At 36.0% G+C, this 19,572-nt stretch overlaps 1 protein-coding gene across 1 annotated transcript in view; it reads left to right on the forward strand.

The window, feature by feature from the left end:
* Nucleotides 1-19,547, forward strand: part of LOC130420552 (proton myo-inositol cotransporter-like) — a 56,468-nt gene extending 36,921 nt beyond the window's left edge. The window contains exons 5-10 of the mRNA XM_056747888.1: nt 12,598-12,761; nt 13,312-13,432; nt 15,680-15,805; nt 16,334-16,452; nt 16,641-16,793; nt 17,584-19,547. Of these exons, the coding sequence (XP_056603866.1) occupies nt 12,598-12,761; nt 13,312-13,432; nt 15,680-15,805; nt 16,334-16,452; nt 16,641-16,793; nt 17,584-17,810 (910 nt within the window). The 3' untranslated portion in view covers nt 17,811-19,547. The remainder of the gene's footprint in view (nt 1-12,597; nt 12,762-13,311; nt 13,433-15,679; nt 15,806-16,333; nt 16,453-16,640; nt 16,794-17,583) is intronic.
* Nucleotides 19,548-19,572: the final 25 nt, after the last annotated feature.

The following is a 19,572-nucleotide window of genomic DNA, read 5'->3' on the forward strand; positions in this document are numbered from 1 at the left end:
TATATACAGCAAGATGAAATATAATTTACAGAAAAAGTTGTATAAAAAATAGATAGTGTAGGAGATGAGTCGAATGCAACACTTTTTTGCATTAGGATGGTGAAACAAATGAGTTAAGTCAGCACAAATGAGAATGTTGTTTGATTATTCTCAGTGTTGCAGTTTCGGTGCTGTGGTTTGATCACAAAGCAGTCTGAATAGGATAAAACAGATTGTTAGATACTTGAATTAGAATGTAATTGAAAGACAGATCCAGGAGAAATTAATCAAATTAATCCGGCTAATCAAATATGACATAATAAAGGAAATGGCAGATAAACAGTCATTTAAAACACATTGAAAGTAGTTGCAGAGCTCATTAAGACCAGATATATGGTAAACAAAGAACTGAATAAATGTATCGACAGTAAACAACAAGAGAATATTGCAACATTATAATGTGTATCACTAGCCAGTGGCTATTATTAATACTAATGTCTTCCAGGGCAATTTTAATTGTTTCCAGTTGCAAGACGCAGCATTAATGAGATAGCTAATTAACTAAATATGAAGAAAAGGGATGTGGAGTGTTTTACAGCATATAAACGTTGTACAGTTTAGCATCATTATACCAAAATATAAGACTAAAGAATGCTGTGACTGACAGAAAGCTGCGTAGTTAATATTCATATGGAAAACTGTCATTTGATTGTCAAGACTCTTTGGCGTCTAAATACATCCGAAGACAAGGACAATAGATTTCCCTTATCAGTGATAAGCAGCTGGATGATATCCCAGTGTAGGCTGAAACACTGGCCATGCTGCTGGTGTAATTAGGTTGTGCTAATGCTTCCTTCTCATCAGACACCGACAAGTCTGCTTTCCTGCAAACTGCTTCCTCTCCACTCACCTCATCCCATACAAAACCATCATTTATATGCCTTAATTGCTAATTAATGCTTTACATACACGTTTTTCATTTCAGTACAAAAGTGTTTCAACAAGTCACAAGGGTTGTGAAGTGTGAATTTTGGAAGAGCTGTCTGGGCATCCTGTACAGTGTGTGTGTTTGTGCACGTGCAACTGAGTCTCATCTGTTTCTGAATTAAAGGATGAATTGCCAAAACAGGCACAATAATCTGGAATCACTGTTTTTAAATGAAGACTGATGCTCATTTGAGTCATTATCGAGCAATGCCGATCAGTTTGAGCTATAAAGCGCTGGCCTGTTTCTGCTGCTGCTGGCATACTGTGTCATTTTATTATGTTTGTGGCATGGACAGTGCTGGCAACACCAGTCTTTGGCGCTCTATGGTTTTCACGATCACCATGTATTCGTGTGTGATTCATGTTTAGAAGCCACCAATCAGACCACAATCTGTTGACTGACCATCTGATGCATACTGCAAACAAAAATGGTTTTCTGAATACATCAAGCTCATTTGTAAGGTTTGCAGTTTGACATTTAAAACAAGTGCAAAATCTATAAAAGTTCAATCCCTTTTGTACGTAGTTTTTTTTTATGATGTACTTATTGACATATGACCTGCCATCCAGTTTAAAGTTAACAAAAAATGATTTTCACTGTTTACGTTCGCAATCATTTGTAATATATTCACCCATATGATGTTGGATTTCTATATATTATTAAAAATGTAGAATTGTAGGGAAGAAAATGTAGATTTATTTGAATAAGTTGTGATCAAACATTTTACTTTTTTCAATTGTAACAAAAGATAAGGTCATATGGAAAACATCCAACAAAACAAGTAAAATGTAACAATCAGATCCACGAAAATGAATCTCGTACACTTTCTTTATAAAGATAATTATATGAAATAAAATGTTTTTCAGATATTTAATAAACAGATGAGACGCTTTTGAAATGATACGTCAGAAAAATTCCCTTGTTCACAAAATATTCGCCATGTACTTTAGCGGACATGGCAGACGTAATTGAAGCTGGATAACGACATGCCAATGTTTATAACAAACATAATTCAATATGTCAAAGTCTTGAAAAATCATTCCAGTGCACTGAAACATCTGCGCCCTGAACAATGCAATGCAAAAAACAGGGAGCACTGATGCTCACTGTGTTCTCTTATCACATCACATTTTCTGAACCCTCTCACCGTAACTCAATAAAATGCAGCAGAAGTTTTGAAAAGACAATTTTACATATTTTATCAACATGAGCATAAACACCCATTGCTAGTCGGGATAGGAACATTTAAATTAACATTTGCATAAAATGTTCATTATGTAACAGAAATATTATGTTTCAAACAGCATAAAAACAAATGTCTGAAACCTATTTGTAATGTCATTGTTGATGAACACTAGTGATGATTAATAACACGCTTAGTTGCACCAAAATTAATCATTGAGACAAAGCAATTCAGATTGATTTGTTTGAATAAGCAGGGGAGTGTGTACCCATAGGTTTGTATACTAGCATCTGAGCAATGCTCAGTCTTTTCATTATTGAAATAGGTTAGCCCTCATGGGAGCACATCTCGCTCTACCTCTCTTTCTGTCTATCTCTCTGCATCTCGCTCTGTGTTTATTTTCATACAACATACATTTGTCTCTGCCTTAGTGTTGAGTGTAAATCCACAGCACCCTCCCCGCTCCCAACCTGTTGTCCATGATGTACCTTCACTCCCGTTTACATAACAGAGTATATCATTGAGATGGATGGTGACTGAGAATTAGTCAAAAACACCACAATCTGCTCTTGAATGAGTCAAATTGCATGCAAACCCACGGCAGAATGCAAATTTTTAGGACTACTTTAATGGAGATAAAGATCCTCCAAAAAGGACACAACATTTGTCTCTCATACATACCAGTGAAAGAAGAGAAAGTGCCAACAGCAATATTCATTTTTTTCTTAAAATGAATAATCTAGGTTTTCAGGTTTCAATCATCCTAATGCTTCTTCTGATAGCCTAACTGTGTGCAATAAAACAAATGGCTGTTAAACCTACGTTTTGTCTCGGCAGACTGTGGCGGCAATATGACCTTTTGAAAACCTCATAACTTATTATCAGCATGAGGTGTGTGTACCTTTGGCTAGAGTGAACGAAGCCGTCTGTCGGCCAGCGGGAGTCTCTTACATGAGAACATTGTGTCTGGTATACATCTGTGTGCACTTTTATATCGACAAAGTTGGGAGTTTATTTCATCCTCGGGACACAGCTGATGACTTCGTAGAAACTCTATTTTAGTTACTCAAAGGGATAGTTCACCCAAAAATAAAAATGTTGCATTTGTTTTCATCATAAAAGTTGTGAACACTGTTATTTTAGGTTTCATTTACCACTATCTTCAACAGCAATTCTCATAGCGTACTGAGTCTTTTTGGTTGGAATAAATGATTTCATAATACAACACTCTCAAGAGATCAAAGAATATAATATTTGTTATGATATTCTGCAGGTACAATACAAGTTTTAAGTCTGTCCTGTGGCTACACATCTAGTCTAGACCTGTATCACACCTCTCTTTATCTCATCCAAAAACTCACCTATTATGTCCTCTAACCCCTCTGCCATCCTTCTCTGAACAATTGCCAACTCTGTTGTATTTTAGACTCCCATTGAGAAGCCTTAGTTTTTTTTTTGCCATGCTGGGTTATGTCTAAAGACTCTTCAAACACTAACTTTTTTTCAGATAGGACTTGGAGTCCATCTCACAGCTTGTCATAAATCCAGGACTTTTGCCATTTCACACCCATACCTGTTTTTGAGGTTTTTTTTTATTTTTGATCATAAAGATTTTATTCAATGGAGGCAGGTGGGCTGCACAAATAACACATAGTCGTGACTATGTTTGTTCTTTCATCATTTTGAAGGTCAGTGTGTTCTGTTTTTCACAGACTAAAAAAAAAACTTCCAGATGAAACAACTTACATAAGCTATAAAAGTAAAGACAGAAGTTTCTATTTGGACCAGACAGCTGCTAATTTAATTGATCACTATTCTTTAAGTTATCACTTTGAATTTTAAGTTATCTGTAATGTATTCTTAGTCACAGTTGAATGAACTTGTTTTTATTTCTCTCATATCTCACCAACAGGGTTGTTAATGATGAACTGAGAATCAAATAATTCTAATTTAATAGATTACATTCGCCTGTAGACAAATGCTAATTTCAATTCATTTCAAAGAGTACAATTATAGATAAGTGAGTGAATAACACAGAATAAACAAGCTGTATTTTTATAAAAAAAAAGCTTCATTCAGTATTGAAAGAAGCTCTGCTCTTACCAACTTATGAGTAGTAATGTCCATCTAGATGCAATAACAGTACTTTAAAGGGGTCATAGGGCGCGAATACGTGTTTTCTGTGTCTTTGGTGTGTTATAAGTTGCCCCTGCATATATTAGACATGTAAAAGATGGAAAAAAGATGCATTCTATCTAAAAGCGAATGCTCACCCATACCTGCTTGAAATGCCCAGTGTAACCACATCCCCACAAATCTACATCGGTTCATGGTATGATTTGACTTAGACCACACAAATGTATATGCAAGTAAGGTGGGTGACCTGTCAGTACAATTGCTTGGGATCTTGATTTTCCAAATATGGTAAGAGGTGTTACATTTCCGTCACTCGCTTGCAGTATTCAACCAATCGCTATGCACTGATTACCAATCCTAGCACACCTCGCTTGTGATGAGTGATGAGCTTCGTAAAAAATCATCACGTTTCAGAGAGGCAGGGTAAAGAGGAGATACAAACATGCACATTATGTGGAAAATGCAGTGTTTTTTAACCGTAAACCGTGTATACACATCGAATGACCCCTTTGTATACTTCCTGGATTAAAGACTTTAAGGACTTCTTCTTAAACGTTTGAATATTATGCTGCTATACAGTAAGTAGAACATTCTAGTTCATGTTTGTTGAATTGTGTTAACTAGACTACTAGCTTTAGTAGAATGCTGCATTTAGCTGAATTGTAATAAAAATATGCCGTAAAATCATAATAAAGTATATTTTGAAATATTAAAACCTGGATTCATTCAGTATTTTCCTAATACATATTTCTAAACATCCAGTAGGTTTAGAACCTAATGATGTTGTCAATCATCATTAGGAGCGTATATAAGTGGCAGTTTCCGCAGTATCAATGCTTCAGACATCCTTCCAATTTCCAACTGTTTTGCTCTTATTCTTTCTCTGTGCAGTTCTATTATGGGGTAGGGTTACATTCGGAGCTCAAGACAAGCCTCGGTTTGAGCCCGCTTCAAGTACAGCAAGCCAAGTTTGTTTACCATGAATAGTTTTTCAGTTTTGAAGAGGACCTAGCATATGTTTTTTAGGCCCTACTTTGGTTTATGGAGTGTCCAACAACAAGTTTATGTAGATACAATGTGTTTAAACACTTTAATGTCGTAATAATAGGCAGTTATTCGTACCTTACTTCTTGACTGACTCTCAAATGATTCGTTCCGCGATTCATCCGTCTAGGCCCCGGCTACCCGCTAACCTTTTGTCATGTGATTGGTCAGATGGTATAGTCTGTTGTTATTGGTCAAACGCGTCCATCATTTGGCGCAAATGGAACCCCACTACCATCATTACAGTATTACGGTTTACATGTGGTTGGACGTCACGTACATTATATGTGTAGCTAGAGATGGAGGCGATTTTTCCGTACCAATTTGAGCCCCGAGTCTGACGAGGAAGAAGACACTAATCCACAACAAACTCCACCACGACTGGAGCAGGATGTTTGTCAGTGGCAAGTGACAACTCTTGTCATAAAAACTCCCAGTGTGACAACATGCATGTTGTGCTTTTGCTCATCAATGAAATAAAATATTTTTTTCTTAAAATACTGTTAATACATTAGTAATACTATTATTTCGTCTAAACTGTGCGATGTCATGGTACATAGAGCATTTCAGAAAGTCGACGTTATGAAAAATTATTGTAGTATCACCCAAATATTTCTATATAGGTGCACGTGCGGCAAATGTGTCAAAATGCAAAGTTAATTGCAAGATAAACAAACTGTAACACCCCAGAAATAACAGTACATGCTAATGTTAGCGTTATATGCATAAGCTAAACACAGACATAAGGTACGGAAATATTTCTTGAAGTTAAAATGAATTTTCACACTTACAGGTTGTGATTCGGTGGAGCTAACAGGTCCAAATAGAGTTGGTATTGCCCCCTCTTTCAAGGATAGTCGTTTCACATACCCTGCAGTGAACGAGCCAATATTATTAAACCAATCTTCGGTGAAATGAGGCGCGCACAGTTAAATCCTGGGTTTATACTCCTATGGTATCGTTTGAAAAAGGAATTGTAACCATTTTTCCCTCAGACGTTCTTCCTTTGGTAGTTGAAATAAGACGGACGTAGTGTCACACCGTAGAACACAGGCTCTAGACATGATACACACGCATCACGAACGAGCGACAGTGTTTGGGGGAGGAGAAATAAGTTCGCGTCAGTCTCAGCAAAACGTAGGCGGGGACTATGTATAGTGACGTAGATATGCGGGTGAACTATTCCACATCTCGTTTGTGTGATTCAGAGTCGACTCCCATTTTTACAAGCAAATAACTTTGTTATTTCTTCACCTTCGGATTTACAACTTGGCAGACATCTTACTTTCAAACACGGCAACATAACAGACTGCATGAAATGTCATTTTCATGATCTCATGCTACCTACTATTTAAGTATCGGACTAGTATCTGGTATATCAGAGGATACTAAAACGAAATGTCCTCGATCAGATCGATGTGATCAGAACGTCCCTATTTGTCAAATGAACACTCTCAAAGTGTGGATTATATATACAGTTTAAGGAGCCAGTCTTTTGCTGTTTTAGAGGATTTGATTATGTTTTTTTGGGTGTTTAACAATGGATGTTCATGTTTCTAATAAAAAAAAAACGCTTTATATTTCACATATTTCAAGTCTATTGTTCACCGCTGTCCCTCTTCTAACAAAACGACTGGATTTTTTCAGGTCTATATAAATTCCTTCTTCCGAAACTCTCTGATTGGTAAGCTGACCAGGTCTGTCGTGATTGGTTCCCCGCTTAGAGTGTTTGTGTGAAGATATCCCAGTAACCATGGCGTCAACCTCACTTCACTAATTACATTTACATTTACGCATTTGGCAGACGCTTTTATCCAAAGCTATTTACATTGCGTTATCCTATACATTTATACATAGGTTTTTGCAATCCCCTGGGATCGAACCCACAACCTTGCGTTGTTAATGCAATGCTCTTACCACTGAGCTACAGGAAAGCAATTAAATACATGTGGATCGAACAAAGTGTAACTGAGGTCTGCTTGTGCATGTGCAAACGTCAATCTTTGTTATAGATCGCACATTTTTACCCACTATGGCGAGGGAAATGACACTGGAACTGAATGGCGTCAGACCGGTTATATTAATTAACACTAATAACAGAAGCTTTAGTTTTGCCTTTTTATATTGGACCCGAGTTGGATAATAAAACAAGTAGATTGACCAAGAGATACTTGCAAGCAGGATTTCAAAGGATGTTTCATAGAAGTGTTTAAGAGGTATGCGTGCACACACAAAATATCAGTGTATTACACGGAACAGCTTTCCCAACCGATGTTAAAGTCATGGAAGCTGTTATTTGACCATTGGTGATCTTAGAATGTGTGCAGCTGAATTCCTATTACCAGCTGTAGGGCTGTGATGAAAATTAAAGTAGTTAAGCGTGTAGCTCTGTCAGATGTTTACGATCCCTGATAACCAAACAATACTCCAGGCTCTTCCTCTTCTCTAAGGAAGGCCTCGTCCATTTTTTGGCGTATTCCTATGGGGGGAGGTTTCTAAAAGCACTCGGAATAGTGACATCATGTACCCGGGAAGTAGAGGGCTGTAATCGGATTCCAGCCGTTTTATGTAGTCCTTGAAAAGCGAATTCTGTTAATGAGAATATCTCGCTTGGCACTGAACTTTGAGCTTTATCATTTTGCTGGTATTGTCTATGCTCTAACAGCAACATCAGACACTAACCAAAGGTTGAAAATGGGATCGCAGGAATGGGACCTTTATTTTGACCTATTTTAACTGCTTATTTTGCTGTGTAGCAACATATCCTGGTTAATTCACCAGTAAAGGTAGTTCAGATCACATTTGACAGGTTCAGGGTCGACTCTAAACACTGACTCATTGAGCAAATTGCCCAATCAATGAAATTGTCCTTCACATCCCACACTTTATGGCTTTTTGCTCATATTGCAGCATTTGAGGAGTTGAGTGGTTCTAAAGCACCACTACCTTTAAAACAATTTATCTGCAGTCCAAAAAGATCTCTGACCGACTACTAGAAGCACTGTATTACATATAAAGAAAAAGAATGTCCTTGCAATCCAGGGGGAAGAAAAGACACACTTCTAATTTGGGCCTCTAATAAGTACTCATCAGTGTCTTCTCATGTCCTGACCTTCTGTGACACCTATTACCACGAGCAAAATACCCCCCACCTCTGTCATCCTGCTATATTTCGTCTTGAATTCTCTCCTCTTTTTTTATTAATCCACATAGTTTCTATATGAGATCATTAAAGGACTAGGGACCCTTGTTGAGAATGATATTTTCATCAGACTTCAAACCTCAGGAATGGAGTAAGAAGGCATTAAAAGATAAAGCCACCTCACTTTTTTACATAAACGCAAGGGAATACTGGAGGAGAACCTTTGATAGGCCTGGGATTTCAGATCCAGTGGATAATGTGATGGGTTCAATTTGCTAATGAAAGCAGAAATTAGTGAAATATCTTAAAAGTGGTGCTATGTTCATGGACGTTTCCTACTTTTCTATTTTCATTCCAATTAAATCTGTGTTGCCTCATGCAATGAAGTTAAATGTTCACCGACTCAGAGTTGAGACCTATGACGTTACTGGCGGATTTAATTCCAAGTCTATGCTCCAACCATTATGAGAGGAGGTTGTTCGCCCCTTTCCCCAAATATGCCCATAAGAGGGTGAATTGGTGCCTCTACCGGCAGCAGGCGAAGCTATTGCTTACTGTTGTCATGAAATCATATGTATGTGTATAATGTTGCTATGATGATGATTGTGTTGGGTCTGGTTTTTATTTTAAACCATTAGAATTAATTGTATTTGCTATAGTGCCTATACTTCTTAAATATAACAACAACACCTCTCACCCAACCAGCAAGCTAGTCGCCAGGGGGTCTACCCCCACTCTGCAACTAACAGCTAGGCGCAGGACCAGATCTCTGGTGACCATAGCAACCCACACCAAACCATCAAGATAAGAGTATTTTATGACCGAATGGAATGTAGGGATATGATATGATATTTGTAGTAACTCATTTAGGCAAGATGACGTGATGTTGTTTGTAGTTCATGCTCATAATCCGGAGTGCCTAAACATGCAGATTGCAATTGATCATAATCAATTAAATTCATCCCAATTTGGGCTGATATTTGTTTCCCTTAGAAAGGGTGTAGGAGAATATATTACTTATAATTGCGATCACAGCTCATGATAATTCTTACAAATTTGGTGAAGAATAGTGTTTAAATAATACTGTTCCTCATTTAATCCCCTACATTGCATTACACAATTTAGGAATTTTGAGGAAAAACATGCTGTTTTGGAGGACAGTCTCTTAATTCCAGACAGATGAAAGGTTTATTGTTAATGTACAGGCAATAAGAACAAAACTGAGGTTTCAGTTATTTCCCCAATAATATAAAAAATATATATTTGTCTATTAGTCTCACATATGGAAAAGTAAGCTATTTCTTTGAGATACATTATTAATCTCGTAGTTTGCTTTGACACAAATGCTGTCTGTTTTGGAACTATGGCTAATTAAACTTTGTCTCTGGTTTGCTTTGACACTTTATCCTCTAATCAGCATTCTCTAAGCAATCTGTGTTTTCTGCATATTGAGAGGATGTCTTGGTGGCGAAGCTTTGTTTTCTTTCTTTATAATAAATTCCACAGTGTGAAATTGTTTTGTTTCTCCCCACCTTTTTATAGATCTTTTACATTTCTGGGGTTGTTTCTCCTGTGTTTCCCCCAATTTCCCATGATCCTCCACGTTCCCTCACCAGTCCCTCGTTTGTAAATATAGCACCGCCTGTCATCATCCTCATCACTGGACACTATAAATACTCAGCCTGTCCCCTTGTTCATTGTCTTGTCTACTCTTATGTCAACCTGTGTTGTTATCCTGATTTTTTTACTGTTGTAATCTTGCGTGCCTCTTTAAATGTATCGCATGTGTTGGAAGAACCTCATCTGTGGGTTCCCTGGCAGTGGTGCTATAAGTATTGTGGGAATATTTATTTTTATGTAGCATCAGTGTTTTTAGGCGTATATAGCTTGTGGAAATTTTGAGCTCATTTCATTAATTTCGATATATCGGTAAATTGCAAATAAAAAACAGTACAATTTTCACATATTAAAAAAAATATTTTCCAATTGTCACTGCCAGAAAATTCTAGAAATGTCTGTTGTACAGGGAAGGTGGGATGACGCGATGATAGGGGACTACGTCTGAAACTAAAACAATGAAATGTACACTTCTGAAATTTTGGACGATTGCCTTTTTGTAATTGTTATGTTAAACTTTTGTTTTGTGCTAGTACCTTGTTATTTCTGTGTACGAGTAACAATAACAAAATGTATTAATACGTGAAAATATTTGTTTTTTCACCGTCAATGGTATAAAAATATGTAATTTTCATATTCAACATGTTAAACTTCATAAAGAAACTTAACATAAAGAAATTTTATTTTAATTGTTATATTGTGCTCTTTGTTTTTTCAATCAGAGTTTGACTGGTTGGGTCAGTTAATGGAAATGAATAAAAAACATATTAGAAACAACAACAGAGTGGCAGGAAAGACTACTAAGCCTACTTCACATTGGTTCCTGAGACTCACTATTTGGCCATTAGGTGTGTTGGAGTGCAAGCTGCGCTCCAGAGATCGATTAGCGTATGACAAAGTATCATGAGGGCGACCCGACAGTAGCTTACTGCTTTCGAATCACTCTTGATACTTCGATAGATTTCTATGTTGATTGATCTGTGCAGCACCACATGAAGTCGAACACTGTATGGCATTAAAAGAGAAACCGAGAATAATGTGGCACTTTGAAGATGGGCTTTATACTGCTTAAATTTTTTAAATTCTCTGGATTTAAAAGAACATTTGCAATTATCTAAGTACACAACTGAACAAAATATATAACACGGTGTTTTTTGGACATTTCAATGCAAAACAGAGTGTGCTTTAAAGATGACATTTTTTTACTTTTATTTTTAGGAAATGACTGTGTAACTTTTGATAAGAGTTAAACAAATGCAATAAACGCCAACATTTTCAGTTTATGAATGATTCCTTGTATCACTCTGTTCCGTAGAGGAAAACACTTTTGCCTGAGTTTTGCCCTCTCATTAACTTTACATCCATTATGCAGTACTCAAGTGCTGCAGTCATAGCCAAGCGTATGTGTGTGCGTGTGTTAAATTGTATGTGTATGTTTTGAAATAGTATAAGCGTCTTTAAATATACATTAAGAGCTCCAAGACTCTGTGTAAAGTATTGGTTAAGGGAAAAAACAGATGAGATGATAGCATGAGGGACCTGAGCAAGACTGTTTTCTCATTGCCTGTCATGTCTAGTAATATAATGTACAAACAAGCTATTCTAGCGTTATGCCTGTAAAAAGCACCCAGTAGGCTACTATGGCATCTCACAATTCTTCAAACATTTCATATGTGATGAATGACAAGCTATTTTGAATATTTTGACACATTAATTATTAGTCGGCAAAAAAATGTAAGGGATAGTTCCCCCCAATATCCTAATTTCTTTACTACCGTTTAATTCAAAACCTGTAAATGACTCCTAGAACACAAAAGACAATATTTAGAGAAATTTCAATGTTGTTTGGTTACCAACATTTTTTAAATATATTAAACATATCTATATATCACCAAATATTTTTTGTGTTAACTATCCTTTTAAGACATATAGCATAATATCATGTGATCATCTCACAACTAAATGTTTATGGATGCACAATTAACTTATCTTACTATTTAAAAAAAATAACAGGCAGTATAGAATTTTCCTGTAGCTCTGTTGGTTGAGTATTGAATTAGCACTGCAAGAGTCATGGGTTTGATGCAGGGTACACATACTGATGAAATGAAGACATTGGTTCCAGAATGAGATAACTCCGTTTTAAAAAATGTTTAAATATTTTTTTATTATGCATTCCAATTAATATCAATCACACTGCAGTTGGTTTGTTTTGATTTAAGTCATAATAACAAAAAAATAGCATGATAACAAAATAAAACACATGTTATTTTATTTTTATTTTAAACGGAGTTATCTCATTTTGGAACCGAACTCTTCAAATATAAACACTGGATGCAAGTCCCTTTTGGATTAATGTGTCCCAGTGTCCCAAAAATGGTCATATATCATACATTGAAAGTAGCTGATGTTCCTTGACAATAAATCTTTTTCTTTTGGTAACATGAATATGATTGTTTTTAATGTAAATAGGTATTTTCAACTGTTCCCTTCCCATTCTATTTGTAGGTATTATAGCGCCACTATTCTGCAGATGTCCGGAGTTCGAGATGAAAAGTTGGCCATCTGGCTAGTGACTGTGACAGCATTCACCAATTTCTTGTTTACCTTGCTGGGTGTTTGGTTGGTTGAGCGGGTGGGCAGACGCAGACTTACATTGGGGAGCATCTTTGGTAAGATATTGACATCCCTAAATAAACGATACATATGTTGTAACTAAAGCATTTCAGTGTTTTTCTGTACATACAGTTATATCAGGGGTAAGAGGGGCTGGTTGTCTGTTTTTAGAGGATTTTTGTCAGTTCTTCCACACCTTACAGCCATTGCCCAAATAAAAAATATTTTAAAGATCATTTAAATCATTGTCGCAGAAAACTGATATTGTGCTTCATGATTGTATAAAATGCCAAGATATAATCTCGTGGCCCCAATATAATTTGCTGTATTTACCACCTCAATCTGTCAATCAAAACTCTCCCCTGTAAACCCAGTTCAGCCTTTCTGTTAAAATCTACTTGAATCTACATTTGAGAATAAACAAGTGTTTGTACATTGAAATACAGTTTCACGAGATATAGTTTGCTGTGCGACAATACTTGTTCTTAGTACATTTTTGTTTTTCATAGCTATTCTGAAAGCAAGGTTGTTATATGTACTGCTGTATGTGAGAATGTTTGGTAACATATTATTCAATGTGAAACATGTGCACTTTTTTATGTATAGGCACTGTTTTGAGTCTTTGCGTCCTGGCTGTCGGTTTTCTGCTGTCAGCTCAGTATTCTCCACCTGTCACACAACATCTGACAGACCCCACAACCCCCAACTCCAGCTGCACAGCTCATCTGTGAGTATGCAGTAATACACATTGTTATCTTCTAGAGCTAGCTCTCCATTGCAAATAAATAATTTATAATACAGCAAACAAAAAAGTGGTTTCATGTAGATGTATTGTTACTTGGTGACTTGTCAAAAAGATTGCTATTACAAGAAACTAGAGTCCCATTTTGTACACATGCTACTCTTCTTATTTGATCAGTGCATGTCATTCCAAAGCAGAAAGTTTCTTTGTTATCTTCCATCAAAGAGTAGTAACTGGGCTTAACATACTGTTAACCAAAAGGCTCACATTTGACATGAACATTCTGTTTTACGGTAAGTAAAATGGGTTGCAAATGCAAATTCTATCTTAAAGGGCTACTTCACCCAACAATGAGAATTGTGTCATCATTGACTCACCTTCCAGCTGTTCAAAATGTTTATACATTTTTCTTCTGATGAACACAAAGAAATAAATTTGGAAAAATGCTTACAACCAAACAGATCTCAACACCCATTGACTACCATAGTATGAAAAAATACAATGGTTGTCAAAAGTGCCCCAGAACTGTTTACTGTCCTACATTCTTCCAAATTAATTATTTTGTGTTCAACAGAACAAAAAAAGATGAAGTCATTTTTCCTACTATGGTAGTCAACGGGTGTTGAGATTTATTTGGTTATAAGCATTCTACCAAATATCTTTATCGGTGTTCATCAGACCAAAGAAATGTATACACATTTGGAACAACTCAAAGGTGAGTATATGATTATATTTGATGGGTGGAGTATTCCTTTATAGTAATGTTTGTCTGGATGGATTTAAGTCCACTAAGCACAATGTGTATAACCATATTCTTACTGTGAAATTATACGATGTCTAATGGGTTTTTTCTTACTTTAGACAACAAACAATACATCAGCCTCAAAGCACAGTGAAAATCAATTTTATGTTTGGCTCTACTGGTGTGTACTCTGCAATAATAAGAGTGCGTGTTAGGGGGTCCAGGCTGCCCGCTGTTGCCTAATTTCACAGTAATAGGGTCTAGAGTGTTTCTAACCTCATAACAATGACCACCCTTGTAGTCTTAAAGAGTGTGGCAGCTCCCTCCATCCTAATTTACTACCACAACCGTCCTTTAGATCCCCCTGCACACAATGCAGAAACAAAATACGTTTATTTTTCTGCTAATGGAAGGTAATGGCAGCTCTGTCACGATGACAACATACCAATTTCTCGAATGACCTGAACTCAAGTTGTCTATAATGGAAAACTATAATAGTGATTAACTAACTAACTACGCTGTCACCACAGTGAATTTGTCAAGACTGCTGGCATGTTCTGTTAGCAAAATGTATGTCATTTATTTTAAAGCATTCAATTTTTTCCCTCAAATTCATTCTATAATAATATTTTGCTTTGAAAATTAAAAGACTTTTTAAAATCTGATACCATTTTCCATCCACTCTCTTCCTACTGTTTATGTACAGTATTAAACATGTTGTACAAGCTACTATACCTTTAGAATTTATTTTATTGTAACTGTGCAGTGCACATGTGCAGAGCCAGTGAAACCTATAACTTCTAACCAGAAGTGCAAATAGCAATATTCATGTGTTTGTGTATACCAGAGTTACTATAGTTTTGATTTGTTTTTTATTCATATTTTAAATTAGCTTTTATTTTTAGGTTTTGTGTTAATTTTTGTTAACGTTTTTAGCCATGTTGGTATATGCTTTTGTCATTTTATAATTTATTGGTTTATTTTTAATGTTGCTTTATAAGATTAATTAATATTTACTTCTGTTTTTGTTTATTATTATAATTTGACATGGTCTAAACATACTTTAAACATGATTTCAATGAACAGGAACGTTTTCAAAGTTTTAATTTAAGTAAACTAAAATAATATTGTTATGAGATAGACGATGCAGAGAACCAGCTTAATGCAAATGACTTAAAAAATGACAATGAAATTGTACCACATCTATATGTAAATGACCTCTGTTTTGACTGGCCAGTGCAACACAATGTTGTTCATTGGGACTGGCTGGGAATACTGAATAAGTGTTGTTTAATCGATGGCCATCTTAATGAGGCTCTGGTTTGGATGTTGAGGTATTTATTGAGAACCTGGATCAATAAATGGTCTGGAATTGACTGAGGTTGTGAACGTTAGATTACGTACATTATAATGTTTTAAGTCAATGTCTGCCCATTCAGTATGACTTGAAATTGAAAAAGTTTTGTCTGCATTGGCAACTTGTGTTTCAGGTCATGTGAACCCTGTATGTTGGATCCTAGCTGTGGTTACTGTTATCAGGAAAACAACACTGCTGTGTTTGCCTCCTCCTGTGTACCAGTCAATCCGACCTCAACTGAGAGAGCAGCGTGGGGCAGGTGAGTCACCACTGATGCAAAGACCAGCTTATTTATGGGGTTTTATTAGTTTTACAGTAAATCTCCAAATGCCAGGGTAAAATTGCATTTAATTACATTTAAATGTATAATACATGTGTAATAATCTAATTTTAAAATATATGTCCTCTAGCTCATTTGGGATAGTTTACCCAAACATTTGTTACTCTTTCAAACAATTGATTCACTTTTTATACACTAAGAGTGAACAGGGTGGACTCTGTCAATGAATAGACACAAGGAGATTCCGAATCTCGATGACTACAGTTTCTGTGTATGGATTTAGAATGAGCTATTTCTATCTACTGTACATACACCGCTGGTCCCCTTACATGGATTTTGCCATGTTGTTTCTACGGTAGCCATAAACGGACAAAATTCTATAAAGATCGCATTTCATAAATAACAATGATAATAAAGGCGTTTTCTTTAGTCATCACCCAGAGCATTCTAGTGTCCTAGCAATTAAAATTCACCCCTACTATTTTGTGTCTTTATTACGTCCAACAGGTGCTCTAACTCAACACATACGCCGGATAGTGGCATATGGGCTTATAACTTTTGTCCAACCTCTTACTCATGGGTTGTGCTTCTGGGACTTGTGCTCTATATTGCATTCTTTGCCCCAGGTAAGATAGTCAAGTCACTGGCTCAAACTTTTTTATAAATTCAAGTATTACGTCATTTCAGCAAATAATGGACCTGAGATTTGAAAACTTTTTGTTTTTACCATAACGTTTTGTTGTTAGGTCTTAAAACAAATAAGGTCCAGTAACAGAGGCTAACCTACAACAATGCATTTGTAACCTCCTGACAGGAATGGGACCCATGCCCTGGACGGTTAATTCTGAAATTTACCCTCTGTGGGCTAGAAGCACAGGCAATGCTTGTTCAGCCGGGGTGAACTGGACCTTTAATGTACTGGTGTCTCTGACGTTCCTCCACATGGCCCAGTACCTGACTTACTACGGTAATGCTTTAATTAGTGCAGCGACATCAATCATGAACATGACCTTTTTGTCAGCACTGAGACCGTATTTGATCTCACAACTTCAAGAGTGTGTACTATGCATGAAGGTATTTAGAACTAATTATGTCTTCATGACTCAGTATTATTTTCCCCTTAAGGTCAACACAAAATCAAAATGCTGCCTTTTGGATTGGCCATAAATTGATATCATGACTGAACAGCTCTATTGGATAATGTTAACACATAACCATGAACTATTTACAGTTTTACATTAAGGCCCTACCTAAAGTGAAAACCCCCAAAAAATCTGTCATCATTTACTCAAGAGTCACCCTCTTGTCTTTTCAAACATGTAGGACTTTCTTTCTTCGCAGAACACAAAAGAAGATGTTTTGAAAAATGTTGTTAACCGGCCCCCATTCACTTGCATTGGTTTTGTGTCCATACAGTATAAGTGAATGGGGGCCAGTGATGTCGGTTTTTGAAACTTTCTTTAAAATATGTTCTTTTGTGTTTTGTGGAAGAAAGAAAGTCAAGGGTTTGGTGGGTAAATAATGACAACATTTTCATTTTTGGGTGAACTATCACTTTAAGGTCAGCTTTTCACTTTTTTATGATTTATGTAACTCTCTGGAAATATCAAATTTTGAATTTTTTTCTCATTTAATATCCTTGTACTTGTATATAAAAGTTGACACATTATTTTATCTATATAACAACATCTCTTATAACTAAAATAGATTTTGAATACCATTTTGCATGTAACATATTGATCTCTGTGGTTTTTCAGGTGCATTTTTCCTCTATTCAAGTTTGGCCCTGATTGGTTTGTTTTTTATTTACGGCTGTCTCCCCGAGACAAAGGGCCGACGACTTGAGGAGATCGAGTCATTGTTTGAAAACAAACTGTGTTCGTGCGGTATCTCAGATTCAGATGAAGATCGGCAGGTGGAATACATCAGGGTTAAAGGGTCAAACTACCACCTATCGGACAACGATGCATCAGATGTTGAATAACAGGCAGAAGGGGATGAGAAGGTATCGATTGAACAGCCTCACTTAACCCTGATGTCAAGTCCGCCCACTGTACTGGTCAGGTTGAGTCTCTCTCATCCAGACGTCCATCGTGATGGCAAGAACAGGGTTGCAGAGCACACATTATACACACAAATACACACAGTGCCAAGCCAGTCGTTATAATGTAGTCAGTGTTTTTGCGCTACTGGCATATAGTGTTATACCCTCTGCTTATTCATGTAAAATGACATGTACAAATATCAGTACTATGCTGAAGGATATTGTTTGTTGAAGAACCAAAATGCTAATTTTAAATAAAAAAAATTGCATTCTTGATACTACTGCTTAACACGTTATCCCCTGATCATCAACAACAATAAGATAATGGAAAATATTTGCAAATATTGAAACTTCAAAAAATTGTAGCATACCACGTTGTTTGTTTGTAATATGTGATTTGTATGATTCAAAGTTTTCATTATGTAATTTAAGACTTTTAACCTTTATTACTACTTGGGCCTTCATAAGCAGTAGGATCAAAAATAATTTACACTAAAAAGTCTTATGTAGCTTTCTGCAGTTTCCTGTGATGGTGTTGTGTGGCCTTACAAAATATTTTTGCACCTCTTGGTTCAGTTGGTTACTGTTTTTGGACTCATTTTAAAGGTTTATGTTTATTATTTGACTTTTGAATTTGTCTTCCTTATAGCCTAGTGTACAAAAGCCATCGCATTGGTCTTGTCCATATAGGATAACTGTTTTGACAAGTACTATAATATCCAATGTTCTGGTGTGCTACTATGTAAGTATCCAAATAGAGTAAAAAGAAATCTCTATGTTGTGGCTTTAGCTTTATCAAAACCAAGTTGATAGCTAATGTGCAACTGAAAATTGATGGATTAAAGGTTTCAGTCTGTTCTGTTCAGTGATACATAACTGTGCACATTAAGATTTGTGTATTGTGAGTTTTGTTGCGTTGTCATTTAATATTCTTTATTGAAAGACTTGTTAGAAAGAAGCACAAATTAAAAAAATTATCTTTTCAGGTTTTAGAGAAATAATTCACACAAAAATGAAAATTCTGGCTATATCAGGTCATTCTAAACCTGTAGAACTTTGTTTCATCATTGGAACACAAATGCAGGTATTTTGTCTGAGCTGTTCTTAACAAAATTCGATCTTAAAAGAAGATCATATCACTTATGAGATCCATACAGTAGCTTTGTTTGGCTATCAGAAGGAAAAAAACATACAGGTTATGAGAGACGTGAAAATGTCCAAATGGTAATAGAATTTTCTTGTTTTGTTGTGAAATATTCCTGGGATTAACCAAACCTCCAAAATATAACGTTTTAGTTTAACTAGGTCAAAGAAAAGCGAATAAGTTCCTGATTGTCTTTGATGTAATTTAGAGGTTTATTGAGCAGTTTCATGTGTAGCAGATGTATTTGAATTTTTTTATTGTATTTGGAAGGTAGTCCAACATGGACAGCCCTTTGTCACTACCAACACATCCAATGTTTGTAGTGTATGACACATCTAATGTATTTTTGGTATTTGTATGTGCAAAAATTTAAATGCAGTGTTTTTACCATTGATACAAACTAGTGAGGACCAATGTTGTGTTTGATTACTGTTGCTGTAAATGTTGGCTAGATTTATATTCTATAAAACTAAATATATAAACTTTGAAAACTTGAATATGTACTTGGAGATAATAATAAAGAAATACAAATACCTGCATTGTTTTCCTACGATTCAG

The sequence above is a fragment of the Triplophysa dalaica genome, chromosome 5 (assembly GCF_015846415.1).
Source record: "Triplophysa dalaica isolate WHDGS20190420 chromosome 5, ASM1584641v1, whole genome shotgun sequence".
NCBI classification, from domain to species: domain Eukaryota; kingdom Metazoa; phylum Chordata; class Actinopteri; order Cypriniformes; family Nemacheilidae; genus Triplophysa; species Triplophysa dalaica.